The sequence below is a fragment of the Trichoplusia ni genome, chromosome 27 (genome assembly GCF_003590095.1).
Source record: "Trichoplusia ni isolate ovarian cell line Hi5 chromosome 27, tn1, whole genome shotgun sequence".
Taxonomy (NCBI): Eukaryota; Metazoa; Arthropoda; class Insecta; order Lepidoptera; family Noctuidae; genus Trichoplusia; species Trichoplusia ni.
In genome coordinates, this window is record NC_039504.1 from 2,648,428 (window position 1) to 2,665,418 (window position 16,991).

The 16,991-nt window shown below is 35.3% G+C and overlaps 3 protein-coding genes and 1 long non-coding RNA gene across 4 annotated transcripts; 2 read left to right on the top strand and 2 right to left on the bottom strand.

Moving 5' to 3' along the window:
* The first annotated feature begins 17 nt into the window (after positions 1 to 17).
* On the top strand, positions 18 to 4,260 carry LOC113505814 (probable methylthioribulose-1-phosphate dehydratase). The gene is made up of 6 exons (XM_026888649.1): positions 18 to 215; positions 363 to 457; positions 752 to 865; positions 2,726 to 2,876; positions 3,359 to 3,561; positions 3,901 to 4,260. The coding sequence occupies exons 1-6, from the start codon at positions 198 to 200 to the stop codon at positions 4,004 to 4,006; spliced, it is 687 nt and encodes a 228-aa protein (XP_026744450.1). The 5' UTR covers positions 18 to 197; the 3' UTR covers positions 4,007 to 4,260.
* Positions 4,261 to 4,268: 8 nt separating this feature from the next.
* Positions 4,269 to 6,955, bottom strand: LOC113505752. The gene is made up of 4 exons (XM_026888558.1): positions 6,370 to 6,955; positions 5,853 to 6,099; positions 5,316 to 5,570; positions 4,269 to 4,726 (listed from the first exon to the last, which is right to left on the bottom strand). Exons 1-4 carry the CDS (start codon positions 6,610 to 6,612, stop codon positions 4,269 to 4,271), a joined length of 1,203 nt encoding a protein of 400 aa, XP_026744359.1. The 5' UTR covers positions 6,613 to 6,955.
* A 328-nt stretch (positions 6,956 to 7,283) lies between these two features.
* LOC113505813 (zinc finger protein 345-like) lies at positions 7,284 to 13,774 on the bottom strand. Its single transcript, XM_026888648.1, has 11 exons — positions 13,556 to 13,774; positions 12,975 to 13,100; positions 12,115 to 12,768; positions 11,580 to 11,710; positions 11,400 to 11,474; positions 11,080 to 11,218; positions 10,550 to 10,656; positions 10,211 to 10,337; positions 9,620 to 9,757; positions 8,432 to 8,626; positions 7,284 to 7,734 (listed from the first exon to the last, which is right to left on the bottom strand). Exons 1-11 carry the CDS (start codon positions 13,670 to 13,672, stop codon positions 7,564 to 7,566), a joined length of 1,980 nt encoding a protein of 659 aa, XP_026744449.1. The 5' UTR covers positions 13,673 to 13,774; the 3' UTR covers positions 7,284 to 7,563.
* LOC113505815 lies at positions 8,578 to 9,131 on the top strand. The gene is made up of 2 exons (XR_003401662.1): positions 8,578 to 8,636; positions 8,723 to 9,131. It is a non-coding gene; the product is annotated as an uncharacterized LOC113505815 (long non-coding RNA).
* Positions 13,775 to 16,991: the final 3,217 nt, after the last annotated feature.

A 16,991-nucleotide genomic window follows, 5' to 3' on the forward strand; every position in this document is an offset into this window, starting at 1 on the left:
CACAGCTGCCGGTTGTCAAGAAGTCAAATGTCAATGTTATGTTGATAAATAAAATAGTTGTACAATACGTAATAATTAAAATTGTGTATAATCACGTTTTCCAACAAAAGTCTCATGTCGATAAGATAACATAGGTACAGATAAATCTTCTATATTGTTAGACAGTGTAAAGTTTACTATAATTAAGTTCCAGGAATATGACGGAACTCGGTGCGGTAAGTTGTATAATATTTTGAATTTAAGGTTGAAAGCTGTAGACATCCAAATCTGTGTATCAATTCAATCTTGCGTCATCAACACTGAACGACACAGAATAACATCACGAAAGATTCATAATTTATTTCTATGAATAATATTTAAAGGAACATCCAAGGAACTTGATTCCGGAGCTCTGCAAGCAGTTTTACCACTTAGGATGGGTGACCGGTACGGGAGGAGGCATCTCTATAAAGGAAGGGTGAGCTTATTTATATTTCAATCTTTATTTTTAAATTAATGTGAAACTACCTACCTACTTTTTTGTTTTGAAGTATCTTATAATTTCATAGAAAAATAGGTAATCTCGAGCTTTCTTTCTAAGATTGCTATAAGCCTTAATCAATTGAATTATGTCATATTAGTCATAGACTACATAGTGCCAGAATTTTAAGCATTTTCTGCTTGCAAACACTTGAAACAAAGACATACTACAATAATTTGTTGATTTCTCAAAAAAATACACAAAAGTTTAATAAATAGGAAAATGTTTCAGGGACAAAATCTTCATAGCGCCATCAGGAGTACAGAAGGAGCGGATGCGGTTCGATGATCTGTTTGTTCAGACAATCAATGATGAAGATTTGGAACTACCACCCCCTGAGAAGAAGTAAGACTGTTATTTATTCATTTATATATTATACTAGCGGCCCGGTACGTGCTTCGCTACGTATAAAGTGAAATAAAATAAACAAATCGGAACATCAAATTCATTTATTTAATCAAAAAAATATTTTATTTAAAATCGAAATCAATTGCTAGCTATTTACAACACACTTAATCCAAAACATTTGGATAAACAATATTTTTTGTTTTTCCATTTTGAGCATAAATAAACAAACGGCTGGGGGTACCGACTCTGGAACAGGCAACATATAACTGGCCATGTGAAAAACAATGTTCCTCCAAATTCACACCACAAACGTGAAGTGTTTGACCTTGGGCCTTGTTGATGGACATCGCAAATGATAAACGCACAGGATATTGTAAACGTTTGAACTCAAAAGGCATATCAGTTGGAATCATAGGTATACGCGGTATCAAAGCAACTTCTCCTTTTGATTTACCTGTTAAGATCGTAGCTTCAATCAAATTTGGCAATAACTTTTTCACTGCCAATCTGGTTCCGTTACACCTGGTTTATGCTTCAGATTGATACAAACATGGAATAATCCTGTTGAAGTATTTACCTTAAACGTCGGCATAAAATTATCTCTAATAATTTTAGTTGCACCAAAAGAAGTCATTTGAAATGCCGAATTGTATTGTTGAATATGACTCAGAAAGTGCTTCGACGCTTGCGATGTCCCAAAAATAAATGAATACAATGGTTCGGGTGGAGTTTCTAATGCTGGCAATCTCACTTTGCCATTAGCACAACACATGCCGGGTGTTTCACCTCGAAAGTTAGCCGCATCACAATGTGGACATATTGCGTCCATCATTCCAATGTATCCATACATACTATAATCAATCTGACTGTTGTAATTAAAAGCAGCACGCATCATTTCAGCCAAAACAGCACGACGTATTCGTGATGGCCGTGCAAGATTCAGTACAGGTACTGGGTTAACAAATCTATTGCGTGCATTACGTTCACGCTGCGATGCATTAGCTTGTGCGCGTTCATCTGCAGTCTGTGATCGTCTTAGTAATGCCACATCATTTGCATTACGCGTTCGCCGACCTATATTTGCTCGTCTGGCTGGTGGCATTTTTCCCGTATGCACATATGTTTTCGCTTAAAAATCGAAAAAAAAAATTAGAACAAAAAAAAACAAATTCACAAGAAGCTGTCGCATATGATGCCATGTGAAATCATATACGGCAACTTAGAAAAGTATACATAAATTCAGGACTCACCGTTTGTATGAATGCACTGCAAATGCAATTATGTGAAAAGAAATTTATCGCTGATAATATGATTTAATCAAACCACGTCCAAAATGAATTGACGGCATGAATGACATAACAACGTGCTTGTCCTGTCAACAAAACTTCAAAAAAGTTTCTGTGAAAAAAGTTTCTATTGAATTCATTTATTACAAAAAATGTGACAAATGAGGAACCGCTCGACCGATTTTGTGCAAACTTCACATAAACCATCTACTAAATATGCCGACCAAATCCTAAGCATTTGGTTTGGATAGGTGAGCCCGTTCTTGAGTTATGGAATTACAACGAAAAGTGGCATTGATTTTTATATATATAGATATGACACTCGTCGATAATTTAAAAATCTGTCAATAAATTAAAGTAATTCACATACCTTTTCAGGCTCAAGTAAATATGAGTTATAGGTATAATTCTATAAGTATTTGGTACTATAGACTTGTTTTGTTTGAAGATTTTACGGACATTTTTGTTTATTTTAACAGGATTTAGTAAACATTCCCATATGTTCATATTCAATTTGTAGTGCAACAGGTAATAAGTAATGCAAATACATAACTTAATCCATTGATTTTAGACTAAAGAAGAGTCAATGCACACCTCTATTTATGCTTGCATACAAAGACAGAGGCGCCGGCGCTGTAATACACACTCACTCACCGCACGCTGTCCGCTGCACGCTGCTGTACGACAAGGAGTTTGTTATCACACATCAGGAGATGATTAAGGTAATTCTTTGCTCTCTCTCTATAAGTTGACACTACTTCGATGTTAATTATTATCTCTGATATCTGTTTTAATTCTAATTATAATACAGCCGACCCCAAAGGGGAAAGGGCTAGGATGATGGTGATAATAGTTTTATACTAGAAGTGCATATTTACAAAAACTAACACTTTGCAGTGTGTTATTGTTACTAAAGCTTATGTTTAAAGACCTTGCAACATTCTAAAGGAACTCTTTGGAGTGTCTTGTCTGTTATAGCTTGATGCGATTCAATTATTATAGAATTTTTATTTTACCAAGATTTTGATACTTGACAGCAGTCCATTGTAAACCAAACAATCAACAGTTATTTAGTATTAGTTTATTTATGAATAACTTAATTTAAGGCTGCTTAATCAAAATACCTATTAGTATATACTAGCCTCATCTTTGTTACTAATTATAATCTAAATGCTTACTAAAACCAATCTTTCTATATAATCAGGGAATAAAAGACGCATCTCTCGGTCGCTACCTGCGTTATGACGAGAAGCTGGTTGTTCCCATCATAGAGAACACGCCGTTCGAGAAAGACCTAGCCGGCAGCATGGCCGAGGCAATACGACAGTACCCGGGCACGAGCGCCGTGCTGGTGAGGAGGCATGGAGTGTACGTGTGGGGCGACACCTGGCAGCAGGCCAAGACTATGTAAGTATCGAGCATAATTATTATTACTTAAGCTTCCAGCTATTAGCTTCTAATTAACCAAGAAAAAATTGGTTGTGGGAAGCATCTTTGGAAACATACCCTATACAGTATTGTATATAATATATATCGAATATATGTATTGTATATCGAAACTATTTAAAATACTGTATAGTTTACACAGTCTTTACATTTTTTTTGTGATAAGCGTTAGCTTCCATTTAGAAAGGTCTTATGAGATTTTTTTATTCGAAAGAGGTATTTCTAATACTGCTTTCTGTTTAACTGAACACTTTTAACTTTAATGAATTTTAAAATTTAAATTCGAACGTTTTGTTTCAGGACGGAATGCTACGATTATTTATTTGAAATGGCTGTGGAAATGAAGAAATTAGGCCTGGACCCAGCATTCAATCCAGAGACGGTTCAAAACGGAGGAAACAAGTGATAACACACTAATAATATGATTAGATCACGGCATCCACTAATAGGTAGTTTGTATCCAAATATAGTATAAGATATCTACGTAAAATTAAGGAAAAAGTTTTTTGAAAGTTTTTACATTTAATCCATTTTTATTTATATTTCATGTCTATAATACAGTAAATATCTACTCGAATCAGAAACCGCTACTGTTAATTAAAAACAAAATAAAATGTTAACTATTTTTATAAATTTAAATATATAATTACAAACAGAAAACCACGTTATCATTGTAAGACATTAAGCGTGGCGTCGTCTCGCAGCAGCTCGGCCACGATGCTCTCCGAGATCACGCCGACCTCGACATTGGAGCCCCTTTCTCTTCGCCTCACTCGTCTCCTACTAATCCCTTGCGCACTCGACGAACACCGCTGAAGGATCAAGTCCTTTACCTCTTGCAACTCCGCCTTCGACAGCAAGTTCGCGTTAGAAAAATCGTAATCCAAAGGCGAGCAATCCTTCTTCGCCATTTCGTACAAAGATTGCAAATCTAAGGAGGTCCTATTTTTTTTCGCGTTAATGATTTGTTTTCGTTTCAATATACGCCTTAAGTCCTCCAAGTAAGATTGGTTCTCGTCTATCTTTCCATCGATGATTTCGATCTCTTTGTCTGTCATTTTCTCGAGATCCTCGTCGACGATGTCAAATTTTTGTTTGATACTAGACGGTAACTTTGGTATAGCCCCTGAAAACAATATTTTATTGTAGCTCTTCCCATTTAATGATAACTTTAAGGGAAGAAACCTGGTCCTGGTAAAGGCGGAAACTAAGTCACAGGTCCAAGGCCTTGTCGAGAACTTTAATCTAAAATGAGATAGCGTATCTACCAGCATGCAACCAACCCTAGTATATAGAAGAACAGACATGTAGGGCCTAGGCAAGGGACCTAAAACTTGTAATGTATAGAGATAAAATTAGTTTCGGCCATGTTACAACTTGTTAAATTCTTTTCCTTCATACATTTTGAAAAACGATGGCTTCCAACACATGTTAATGAAATAAAATTGGCAGATAGGGACGCGCTAGCTCAAAAATGCCTCGCAACCCCCATTTTACCACCACGATAGGCAACAGAAGAAACACCAGGGTGAAAGGCAAGGGTTGTAGAGAGCTGCTTCGCCGATTTCGCCGCCGTTGTACAAAGACCCGGAGTGGGTTTAATTATTTATTGTCGATATGTATAAAATATGAGAGTTTGTTTGGACTCACCATATTACTTTAAAGTTGCATTAGGTAAAATTCAAGATAACTTGGCAGAGATAGATGTAACTAACCTATTTTCTCACGACCCTCATCAAAAATGGGCTTAATAGAGAAGAAAGCCCGCATCCTCTGCACCGGTTTCGGACTGCCGTCGTCGTGTGGCTGTTCGTAGATATCGTACTCCACACAAACCACCTTTTCGTCCAGTCGTCTGAGTTCCAAATTGTTTCTCTTGTACTTTGAGAATTTCTCAGCGATTATTTTCACGCGTGGCACGTCAGATATCCGAATGTTTAATGGTAACCGGTCGAATATTAAAGGGGTTTCTGAAATGGGACAAGATTATTTTAAAAATCTACGTTTACTAGCTTAGACTCTATGGTCAGAAATGTGTAGTTTCGCTTAGCACATCATGAGCGTTGCATATCATAGGCATATTCATTTCATTCAAATAATTTTGGATAAGGAACAGTTAATAATTGTATTCAATATGTAAATTACCAAAACTTGGTGACATTTTCACTACATTTAGTTTATCGAAATACCTAATTTGTTACCCTAATTTGGTAATTACCTAATTTGGTACCTATAATCAATATTTTGCATACCTCTGCCTTCATGTGCAATAAACTTTTCAATGTCATCAATATTGTCGATGTTCTGCCACTGAGACCCGTCTGCTGTCTCTACGAAACCTGCAGCGGCAGTCATTTTCTGTGGCACGTATTGTGAACTATTTTCAACCTTAGGCGTATTGCCACAAAGTACTTTTTTCAATTCCTTTAGTTGGTGAATGGTATCGGGTATGACTGGATCGCAACCTATTTGTTCCGCCGTTAGGCCATGATAATTATTCTGGAAGAAAAATCTTTATTTACCAAAAAGAGCCGATAAAGGTTACTAGAAATGAAATCAAAAGGATTTAGGTACAAACCACTTTTTAGTACAGATCCAAATTGTACAAATATTTCGTAAAAGATATTAAGCCTTTTATCACTCTTATCCATAATTTGAATTATTTTCTACCTTTTAGTTCTGATTATATATAAAAGCGTGATTTTTTAGATACATAGTATAAACTATTATTTCTTACAGTATATATATAATGTCTCTTCAATTGTTTACCTGATCCGCTGTTTCTGCGTCGCACATTGGTTTCAAAGGACCGCCCGTCCCGGTCGACTGACCGAAGTCTTTCTGAATGGGGCTGACGTAACAGCACCTATTCGCGACCGATTTCTCCTCTTTTTTAGACTTTGGAGAGAACGCTTCTTCATTATCACTAGCACATTTGGATTTCGAGACATTGTATCTATTGGGGCTATCGTTGCGACGCGGCACCCTCCCTCGACGCTGGTTTCTGTTCATTTTATTACTTTAATTCATTTTATTTTACGATAGATTTTGTAGTCACATTTTAACTGTCATGCTGACGTTTCAAGTTTTTTTGGGGAATTTTGAGTTTTTAATAATTGTTGTATGTAGTCTACGGTTTAATTGCCTTTTGTCTTATTACTAAAGAGGAGTGTTTTATATAGCAGGTTTCAAAAGCTTGGGTGGCTTATTCAAAATCTTGTCACTGATTTTCGGTTCGTTCGTCCCACTGCTGTGCTGGTCCGAGCTTATATTTGATCCAGTATTTTACAAGTATTCTCCAAGGTGTGTCAAGTGTGTCATCGTCTATTCGTGACGTACCCGCACTGCGTTTTTGAGGTGTGATAGCAAAATGGGGGATTTTGCTATATTTCGTTTGCAGAGTCCTCCCTGGTATCGCAGGGGGTTGCTTTTGCCAAATCTTGCACCGACCGGAAGATGGAGTTTCTGTAATAACCTGCGTCCAAAGTGGTAGGTTTTCCGAATCTTAGACCTACCCGTGTTTGAAATGTCATGGTATTATGTTCTGTTTCTTGAGTCTAATTGGTAAGTCATTTAAAGGTTTAAGGTAGTTCCAAACAAAGCTTTGGAATGATGGATCCTTACGGCCATCCATTTTAAAGAGGTATTGAAAAAAAAAATAGCAGAATAAATTAACGATACAATTATATGAGTGAGATTTTTATTTATATTATTCATACACACGATTGAAATACATAAAAACATTACAAGAATTACAAAGTCAATATATACATTGTACACGCATAATCATATTGAGATTTTTACCTTTAATTAACACAAATCTGTTTGTTTAACAGATCTGTGGAATTGGACCAGTTTTGGACCTGATTTTAAACTAAACACTTTATTTATATTCAGACAAAATACCAATTATCTACCTAGCATACGTACATACATAATCTCAGTCAAATGTAATCAATATAATCAGTTATATTCCAAGAACGGTGCTTGCTCCTCAGATATATTCCGTTTGCTTTTCTTCTTAGGCCAAGGCACCTTGTCGTGAACATACTTGATGTGGAGTTTTAGGTCGCACATGTGAATGAAGCCTTTGTCGCAGATCGCGCACTTGTGGGGACGGATGCCGAGGTGGACCTGGTAACATTATAAAAATGCGTATTTATATTTTCATACATTTTTATAATAACTATCGTGAGACTGATTCATTATTACGGGATAGCGATCCCGCCGCGTCAGCTCATGATTAAGGACCCCGGATGGGTCCGAAACTAGTTGGGCACTCCCGATAAATATGCGTGAGGGAACCGCTGCATCATTAAATACATACGGCAAATTTGTAGTTTCGCGTGTTATACGAGTAGTTCCGTTTGGGTTGAAGTCATTCACGTTTTTCCCCAGAAAATAAAGTATAGTTTAGTTTACTAGTAGGTACTACGCCGTTTTACATCTACAGTAGCATTATCCAGAACTGTAGAGTTAAGAGATTTTTCATTCGACGGCTAGCTCCAATCGATATTTTTTTTAACAGTGGTGGTTAGGATTTCATTAGTCCAGTAGTTATTTAGTAAATTTATCGATTTCCTTTTCTATAGAAACTATTTTTTTAGGTTTATATAAATTATATAACAGTCGTCAAAAAATTCATGACCACTATAAATGCGAAAAATAATTTACATCTTAAACGCCGCTTTAACATCTTATAGTCCGGAACAATGCCTAAATATTTGAAGTTTGAAGTTAAATTGTTTCAGACAGAGTCTTTATAGTATGAAACAATTTAGGCATTCGAATAAATTTAAATCTAGTCCACGTACTAAAAAAGTAAGTATACCTTAATATGTTTATTGAGCGCGCTCTTGAAGCTGAACCCCCTCCCGCACAGATGGCAGTGATGCTGGCGGCGCGCGTGCACGGCGCGGTGCACGGCGAGCGCGCCGGCCAGCTGGAAGCGCTTGCCGCACGCCGCGCACGCGTACGGCCGCTCGCCCGAGTGCTTGCGCTGGTGGTAGCGCAGGAAGCACTGTTGCTGCGCACAAGTAATCATACTGTACTGTGTGACCTGTATACTATACTGACCAAAGTTGATCCTTTGTAACGACAAAAGATCTTTGCCTTATTCTAGTCGTCTGTCTGTCAAATTTTAACTTTCAAGCGAGGATCAGAGGGACTAGCACGACTGTGGACATATGAAGAGTGGAGACATATTGGACTGAAGAGCTTCAATGATGTCGCATATGTAGGTTAACATTCATCTCAAGCGCATACGTCACGCCGCACACTGCAATGGCTGTCGGTAGGGTAGAGATCAATCTGTGTACAACCAGTAGCTCGGTAACATGTGGTGATGCGAGTATAAAACATTAAAAGCATGATTATACTTAACCAAGCAGCTACTATTAGATCAAGTTAAGCTTTTCGCATCAGATTAATAATCAAATTCTTCGCGCGGTTGCGGGCTATCTTATCTAAAGTTTTTTTTTCCATAACGATAACAAACTTGGAATCCCAGATTCATATATTTCTAGATTTATTGAAATTCCGGAATTGTACTTTTACATAAAAAAATGTACACAAATAAATTCTGACGCAGCTGATCACAAACATCGATACAGCTAGCGTTTATTTCGGTAATTGGAATAAGACGACGACCGGCCAATCCAGAACGACTATCCTTTCCAAAGCCTTAAATTCTTTGTACATCTTTAGTCATTTCTGGCCCATATTAGATGTATACTACTGTACAATCTATACTAATATATAAAGCCGAAGAGTTTGTTTGTTTGAACGCGCTAATCTCAGGAACTACTGGTCCAACTTGAAAAAATCTTTTTGTGTTGAATATACCATTCCTCAAGGAAGGCTTTAGGCTATAAACCATCACGCTGCGACTTATAGGAGCTAAGATACAATGGAAAATGTGAAAAAAGCAGGGCAGGTATAAATCATAACTTATATCTTCTACCTACGGGGACGAAGTCGCGGGCAACAGCTAGTTATAAATAATACACAGCATAAATACCTTAAACATCTGGCCACAGACTTCACAAACGAATGGAGTCTGATCGTCCGCAGTTAATTTCTTAGCTTCGTCGGTCTGAGGGTGTTCCGAAGTCACGTGCGTTTTATATTCAACGCGATTTGATAGCCATTTGTCACACTGCAAAAAAATGTAGGTACTACAATAATTTGCCGAGTGTTGGTAGTGTTAGGTATTGCATCACAACTAAGCTGTCCAAAATGGTCCTAATTGTAAAAATGTGATTGCTGTGGGCATCAAATTTAATAACGAGAAAGTGTTAGAATATCAAATGTGCTTCATCATCATTCAGCCGAAAGACGTCCACTGCTGGACATAGGCCTCCCCCAAGAACGGGTGACGTGCTTGCCAGGTGTAAATAATCATTTATAAGTATCTATGCATTTAAACTACCAAATTATTCAACCCATTTCAAAGGATGGCATGAGTGTTAATGTGCATGTGATTTGTATGTTTGTGAAATCCCCCGCGACACAAGGAATAAATTCCTTAGTGCGAGAGTCGTTAGAAAAAAAGAGTAATCGTATTTCTTGCAACAACTTATTATATCTGTAGAGGTTTGTTAATACTTACCATAGAACATGTTGCCGGTAGTTTAATATTGTCAGATCTATTGATATGCTTACGAGAGTGCACTCTCATATGGCCTTTCAGATCGTCTATATTCGAAAAAGTTTCGCCACAGAACTTGCAACCGTTGCTGTAACACATTGAAAGAAGGTGTTTAGAATTAATGGGGTTTTATGAAGTCAGTACAGTTAGCTTTGATACTTATTTAGAAGTAACAACCCCATCCCCAAGCAAGACAAGCGTTTTTGTAATCCACGACTGCGTCTATGGTACATGAGACTAGAATGTTTATGCATGAGAAACGCCTCCAACAATGAATTTCGATAAATGTTTGCAAATTACCTGACTTTGTGCTTCGTAGATAACACTAGATGTCGCTTCCATGCCACTTCTGATGAAAAGTGTACCCCGCAGTCTTCACACTCGGGTCCTAACTTGTCATTTTTGTCCTAATACATTTTAATGTAATTATTTTATGTAAGTCTACAAAAGTTGGATTTAATAATTTAAAACCTATGGTCGTTTGAAAATAGAGTTTTCAAACGACCATAGGTCTCTGATGTGGCACCCATGAAAAATTCTCAGATTCCTGTACGAGTATATTGAACCACATTATTATTGCTGCAAAGAAAGTGAAGCAGATACATTTTAAAATTTTATGGAGTTAGTTTTTTGGCACAAATTTTTTCAATATGAGGGAAAATAGTGGGGAATGCCATACTCCTACTTGCTTACACCACTGGATGCTTATAATGTAATTTCTAACCAAGGACAGCCGAATAAGTATTTTAACACATTTTAAACACAGGATGTTAATTTCTTTCAATTTCCACAATGAGTGATTGAGAAGTACGATAAGAACTGATTCTGACCTGTCTATGAACCTTCATGTTATGTAGGAACAGTCCTCGCGGCGTGCCAAACGTGCTGCCACAGTGCTCGCAAACACTCTCTCGCACGGACTCCTTCAAATGTTTCATACGTTTATGCATTAGCAGGCTGTTTGGCATGCTAGAATAAAATTATATCGATTACAGAAGTAAAAGTGACGTGTTATTGGTACAAGGAAATTATGATGCCTTCAAAGCTTTTGCTAGAAGTATTATTATATTAGTTTAAGCCAAATATTTCTAAATTAAAGAAAACTATTAACAATCCAAAAAATGCAAGTACGAGAAGCTTTAATCTTTACCTAAATATTTCACTACAATCTTTGCATGGATATTTCTTTCCTTTGTGAAGACTAACATGTGTTTTCGCCTGGTATCTAAAATAAAAATATGATTATTTTAAATTACTATCCTTATTAGCCAAAGGTCAAGTCAGTTCACGTTACACATAATTATGTCATGTTCAGTGCTTATATACTTACGTACAGTAGCATACATAAGGGCACAGCTTGCAACTAAACTTCCTCTTATGACATGAAAGTCTGTGCTTACATAAATATATCTGTTGTGGAAACCTGAGATGGCAGAGATCACATTCATAATCACCATATTCCTGAAATAAATTATAACAAAAATTACTTAATTAAACAAACAATAAGTCAAGAAATTATGGTAAATTAGGGATATTACAGCCCCACAGAGGATGTGATGAGTTATTAATTTTAGAAAACTTGAACATCTTAGTGACCAAAGAGGTGAGGTTAATAGCGCAACTCAAGAGATGATGGAATTAAACAGAGGGATGCCTGAGACCAGGATTAGGACAATGCAAGCTAATAAATAATATAGAAAGTAGACTGATGAAATATCATATTCAATAAAAATAGTTAACCGAGATTTAAAGAAGAATACTAATAACTTCTCAAAACATTTTAGTGCGTCCGGTAAGAGAAAAGTTGACTGTTCTTTTCAGTAGATAAAAAAACCCTGCAATAAGGTATTGTATTTTATACCCACCACACTGTGCTTCTTCATATGATTTTCAAATGCAGCTTTGGCTTCGTAACCCCTGTAGCAAAAATCACACTTGAATGGGGACTTTTTATAGTTACTGGACTCTTTTCTTAACAAGACCTCTTTTCTTGCATCTTCAGGCGTCAGGAACACAACAGTGGCATAGTCATCAAAGTATGCAATATTCAAACCACTTTTTTTCTTAAGTGTTTTTTGCTTGTCAAAAGTTTTTGAAACACTTTTTGAAAGAGGTTCATTATCACTCAAATCATCTTCACTCTTTATTATTGTTTTAAATTTCTTCTTTTTTATCTTTGGTTCACTGTTTGCTTTATGTTTACGTTTAGTTTTTGGAGCTTTGATTTTAGGTAATTCATCTTCTGATGATGGCATAAAACCATCTTCTTGAATGTCATCAGGAGGTCCCTTATAATCACATTTTTCATCTAGATGAATATCATTGTGTTCTTCAACTTTAATATTAATTTCTACTTGCCTATTTTCCTTGTCTTCTTTTAATTTGATGTCATTAATACCTGAATTTGTGTTTTTATCAATTTCAGATTCAATATAAGACAGAGACACTGGGGAGAGTTTTAGTGTGGATTCCAATTTGTTCAATCTCTTATCAATATTTTGAATTGCCTGCTTTGTTAACTGAAAACAATGATTTTGTGTTATGAACAACTTTAAGAATAAATAAAATAAGTAGAGTTCCTCAAAAAATATTAATTTAGGCAATCAATGTAGGTAAAAGTTATCTTAAATATGTTCATAGTAAAACTATTTTTGTAATATTTTAGTGACTTTTTTATTTACATTTTTTTTTTTGTAATGGAATGCGAAATAAAACATTAACTCACCTGCTTTTTATCTACCTTGATGCTACACAGTATGTTGTGAGCTCTCAGACATTTTGACTTAAAATTCTGATACTTGTGGAGCAAGCTAGCACATTCATAACACACATGCTGATTTTTGTCTATTAACTGCAAGTATAAGATATCATGAATGTTATGTATATGTGCAGTTAATTCAAGCATAGTCTGACTTAATTAATAGAATTGTAACTACACATGGTTTGTTAGAACAACTTTAAAAACAAAAAGAGTTGATGCTGACAAACGAAACACAAGCTGTGCTAAGTTTGGCTACCGATGGCAATCACATTTATCGTTATATATTTCAAAAAATCATAACAAATTTAAATCATTAGTTATAAACTGGCCTGTAAAATCAATGTTTACTTTTCATTCAAAAAATAACAATAATCAGAATTAAAAAACAGGCACTACAAATTCATCACTGACTACGCACTTATGCCAATTCAGATTCCCGTGTTTATAAATTCAAATTTAGGTCAGTGGATTTCTTAAATCGGTTTTTGTCTAGTACGAATTTAGTAATAAGATTTACTTAATTTTTTTATGGCATTGTAACTTACTGGTATCTGCGCCAAATGTGAATAAGTCACTCCAATAGAGTCACTTGAATTAGTATTTAAGCTGAACATCTTTGCTCCCATCACAAGACATACGCGGCAATACTTTAATTCATCCATTCTTGATTCTTCATTTATAATTCGATTTTAAACAAATAAGCAGAAGCGAGAAAATACGGAATGCCAGTTTTTGTTTATTTAATTTATTGTCGATTGTCGAAGTCGATATATTATCTGTGATTCTAGTCTGTCAGTTTGACGCGAAAACACAGATTATTTTACCGATATATACGATAGTGCCTACTTTTCTTAAATTTATTTATTTATTAAACTGTTTACATTATACATATTTACTTTGTATAAGCCCCACAAAACTGTTTGCACAGGCTTTATCTTATTAACCTAACAATTTTACAATTAACTTATCAAATAACTTATTTTATCTTTAAGATACTAACAATATATAATTTTAAGATAAAATGTTCAGACTTCATCCCTTGACAACCAATTTCGGCAAATCTTAAAGCGGATGAAAAATTTTATTCTGACTTGTATTAACTAAAGCTTATGAGTTCATTGCTACTTTCTCATATTAGGTTATAAGCCAAACGAATTAGTGGTGCCATCTCAGAGACTTCAATTATAATAGTCGTAACGCCCCATGTATGGCAATAACAATTTTTATTAAGCTGCCTGCACAGATCAGACAGCTGCCTATAAATAACTTTAGACGTGCAATATTTACTTGGCTTTTAAATATGTGCTTCTATTCTGTTAAAGAATTCATAGATTATAAGTTTAATAAAAAATAGTTATTGTTAATTATTTCTAAATATAACTTTCGGATTTAGTATGTTAATACAGAAATTCTAAAGTAGTAAATTCATTGTAAAATTATAATATTTCTACACCTTATACGGTAGTATATATGTGAAACTATATAAAATTGAGCAATCTGTATGTAATACCATGTTCTAAGAAATAAAATAAATGATTATTATTAAGCTTTTCTTATTGAAAGATATAAAACGGAACGCACCTGAAACTATCAATTCGGTTTGATACCTAGTCTGTGGCCAATTTCTTTCCCGCCCTTCTTTTCTGACACAAACATGATTTGAAATAACAGCGCGAAAAACAGGCCTGCTTAAATTATTTTAAAAAGTGTGCTGCTGCTGACCTCAACCGCCTTCGAGTCTTGAAGAACCTGATCACAGCTTATCGGTGAGTGATTATAGTGTTTCGAAAGAAGCAAAATACATGGAAGCTTTGATAGTGAATTTATGATAGTGTATCTAGGCATAATATGTACTAGCTGACCCAGCAAACGTTGTTTGGCCGAATATCTGAGGGCACGGCAGTGCCCCTGCCAAGTCTCGAGCAAAACGGGCACGGCCGTACCATCTTTTCTCGAAGCGATTCGCGGCTGTTTCGCCCCCCCTGTATCTTCGACGTGGACAAAGCTAGGAGTTTAGCTTTTCGGGGAATAATAGTAGGCATTAGAACAAGCTTAAGTTCGAAATTACATGCCAATTGAATTAATGGTTTAGGAGTTACGGTCGATCAAAGTTACACCATTTTGTCACTCACTGACTCACTGACAGATCATCAAAAATCTAAGGTACTTCTAGCAGACTTAGAAACTTCAAATTTTGCACCAAGATAGGTCCTTAGCCACATATAAAGGAAAAATTATAAAAACATTAAAAAATAATATGCCATAGAAAACAATTTTATATTTGCGGTTTGGCAAGAACATTATGTATGGATTTTGACTGCATTGTTAACTTTGTTCGTTGTTTAAGTACCTATTCAATTGGATGAATACATACATAGAATAGAAAAGAATAATATAAATGTAATACACAGACTATCATTAATACAAATTAATACATAAAATTCATAATTCATTAAATTAATAAAGCTAAAACTCCATTGTATTGCGATAAATATTGTATGCGCGCTCGATAGATGGCGTTGTACGTGTCTGGATCGCGCTATGGTTTCGTTACAAAGCGCAGTCTAAGTAGTACTTCAGAATAATTCGATAATTTTCATTTGATAGCGCCACCTGTCTATGAAAAACCATTTCGAAACTAAAAAATATTGTAGTGATAATTGATATTCGGAGAACTTTACGTGTTATTTAGTTTAGTTTAGCTATAGTTTGTAAGTTAGTAGATATATATATGCATATATATATAAGTTTAAGCTTGTTTACATTAGAAGTAACGAAGTCTCAGAGAAGAAACAAAAGAGATAGAGATAGAGAATGGGTTCTAAGCAAAGCAGTAGCTGAAGTCCTAGAAATTATGACACCTAAAAAAAAAGAAAGAAATACACTTACAAAAAATAAATGAGATCCCACCAAAAACATTAAATGTAAAAAAATGCCAAGTCTCTCGATGCAGTCTTTCCATCGTAAAAAGTTTTGAGATCTCATAGAAGCCAAGTCCTATTCAAAATATTTTGTAGTTATAAATCAACATTTAGTAATTGTATCAATAGTTTTCTTTATATTATAATTATAGTGACTTGGCAATGAGCACAAATTAAAAGCTGCTTGATGCCTGGAATTATGTGCAAATGTTACTGACGAGACCAGTGATCAGATTATTTGTTATGTGTGAATCATGATGGTCACTACTGACTACATGCTCCAATACAATAATTAAGAATACCTTACGGGCCATCGCTTTATGAAAGTAAATGAATCGAGAGTACACTAAGACTGACTGCCGTTGCCGAAATTCGGTTGGGACGACACGGATAAACCAAAAGAAAATTAATTTTGTGATATTAATGTTTACGCATGCGGTGTGTGTAACTTTCAACTCCTACAAATATGCCGTTTTATTTGTTTCTTCTTGTGCTCATTGCCAAGTCACTATAATTATAATATAAAGAAAACTATTGATACAATTACTAAATGTTGATTTATAACTACAAAATATTTTGAATAGGACTTGGCTTCTATGAGATCTCAAAACTTTTTACGATGGAAAGACTGCATCGAGAGACTTGGCATTTTTTTACATTTAATGTTTTTGGTGGGATGTTTTTTTCCTAGTTGTATGTATTTTTAATGCCACAAAAAAATCAAAACAAAAAATTTCGACCAAAAAATAAAAAAAATAACTTTTAGTGTGATCAACCCTTATCACTTAAGGGTATGAAAAATAGATGTTGTTCTATTCTCAGACCTACCCAATATGGATAAAAAATTTCATAAAAATCGGTCGAACCGTTTCGGAGGAGTGCGGTAACTAACATCGTGACACGGGAATTTTATATATTAGAAGAAAGATAAGGAAACTGCACACGTTAAGTTCGAAATAGGACTTGATAGTTTAAACACCTAGTCGTTTTAAATAGCTTTGTGCTATTAACATTTTTTGTGTACCTACTGTGCTGCTTGCTTAATCCATCACCCTTCCTG

What these genes read in the sequence shown, in the direction of transcription:
- LOC113505813 (XM_026888648.1), bottom strand. Translation starts at nt 13,672, where the DNA reads ATGGATGAATTAAAGTATTGCCGCGTATGTCTTGTGATGGGAGCAAAG. An exon ending in ATATGAAGAAGCACAGTGTG is followed by an intron (nt 11,711 to 12,114) that starts GTGGGTATAAAA and finishes AATTTATTTCAG; the next exon opens with GAATATGGTGATTATGAATG. An exon ending in TCTACGAAGCACAAAGTCAG is followed by an intron (nt 10,338 to 10,549) that starts GTAATTTGCAAA and finishes AATGTGTTACAG; the next exon opens with CAACGGTTGCAAGTTCTGTG.
- LOC113505814 (XM_026888649.1), top strand. An exon ending in GGCATCTCTATAAAGGAAGG is followed by an intron (nt 458 to 751) that starts GTGAGCTTATTT and finishes AAAATGTTTCAG; the next exon opens with GGACAAAATCTTCATAGCGC. An exon ending in TGGCAGCAGGCCAAGACTAT is followed by an intron (nt 3,562 to 3,900) that starts GTAAGTATCGAG and finishes GTTTTGTTTCAG; the next exon opens with GACGGAATGCTACGATTATT.
- LOC113505752 (XM_026888558.1), bottom strand. Translation starts at nt 6,612, where the DNA reads ATGAACAGAAACCAGCGTCGAGGGAGGGTGCCGCGTCGCAACGATAGC. An exon ending in ACGCAGAAACAGCGGATCAG is followed by an intron (nt 6,100 to 6,369) that starts GTAAACAATTGA and finishes TTTTTCTTCCAG; the next exon opens with AATAATTATCATGGCCTAAC. An exon ending in TATTGCACATGAAGGCAGAG is followed by an intron (nt 5,571 to 5,852) that starts GTATGCAAAATA and finishes GTCCCATTTCAG; the next exon opens with AAACCCCTTTAATATTCGAC.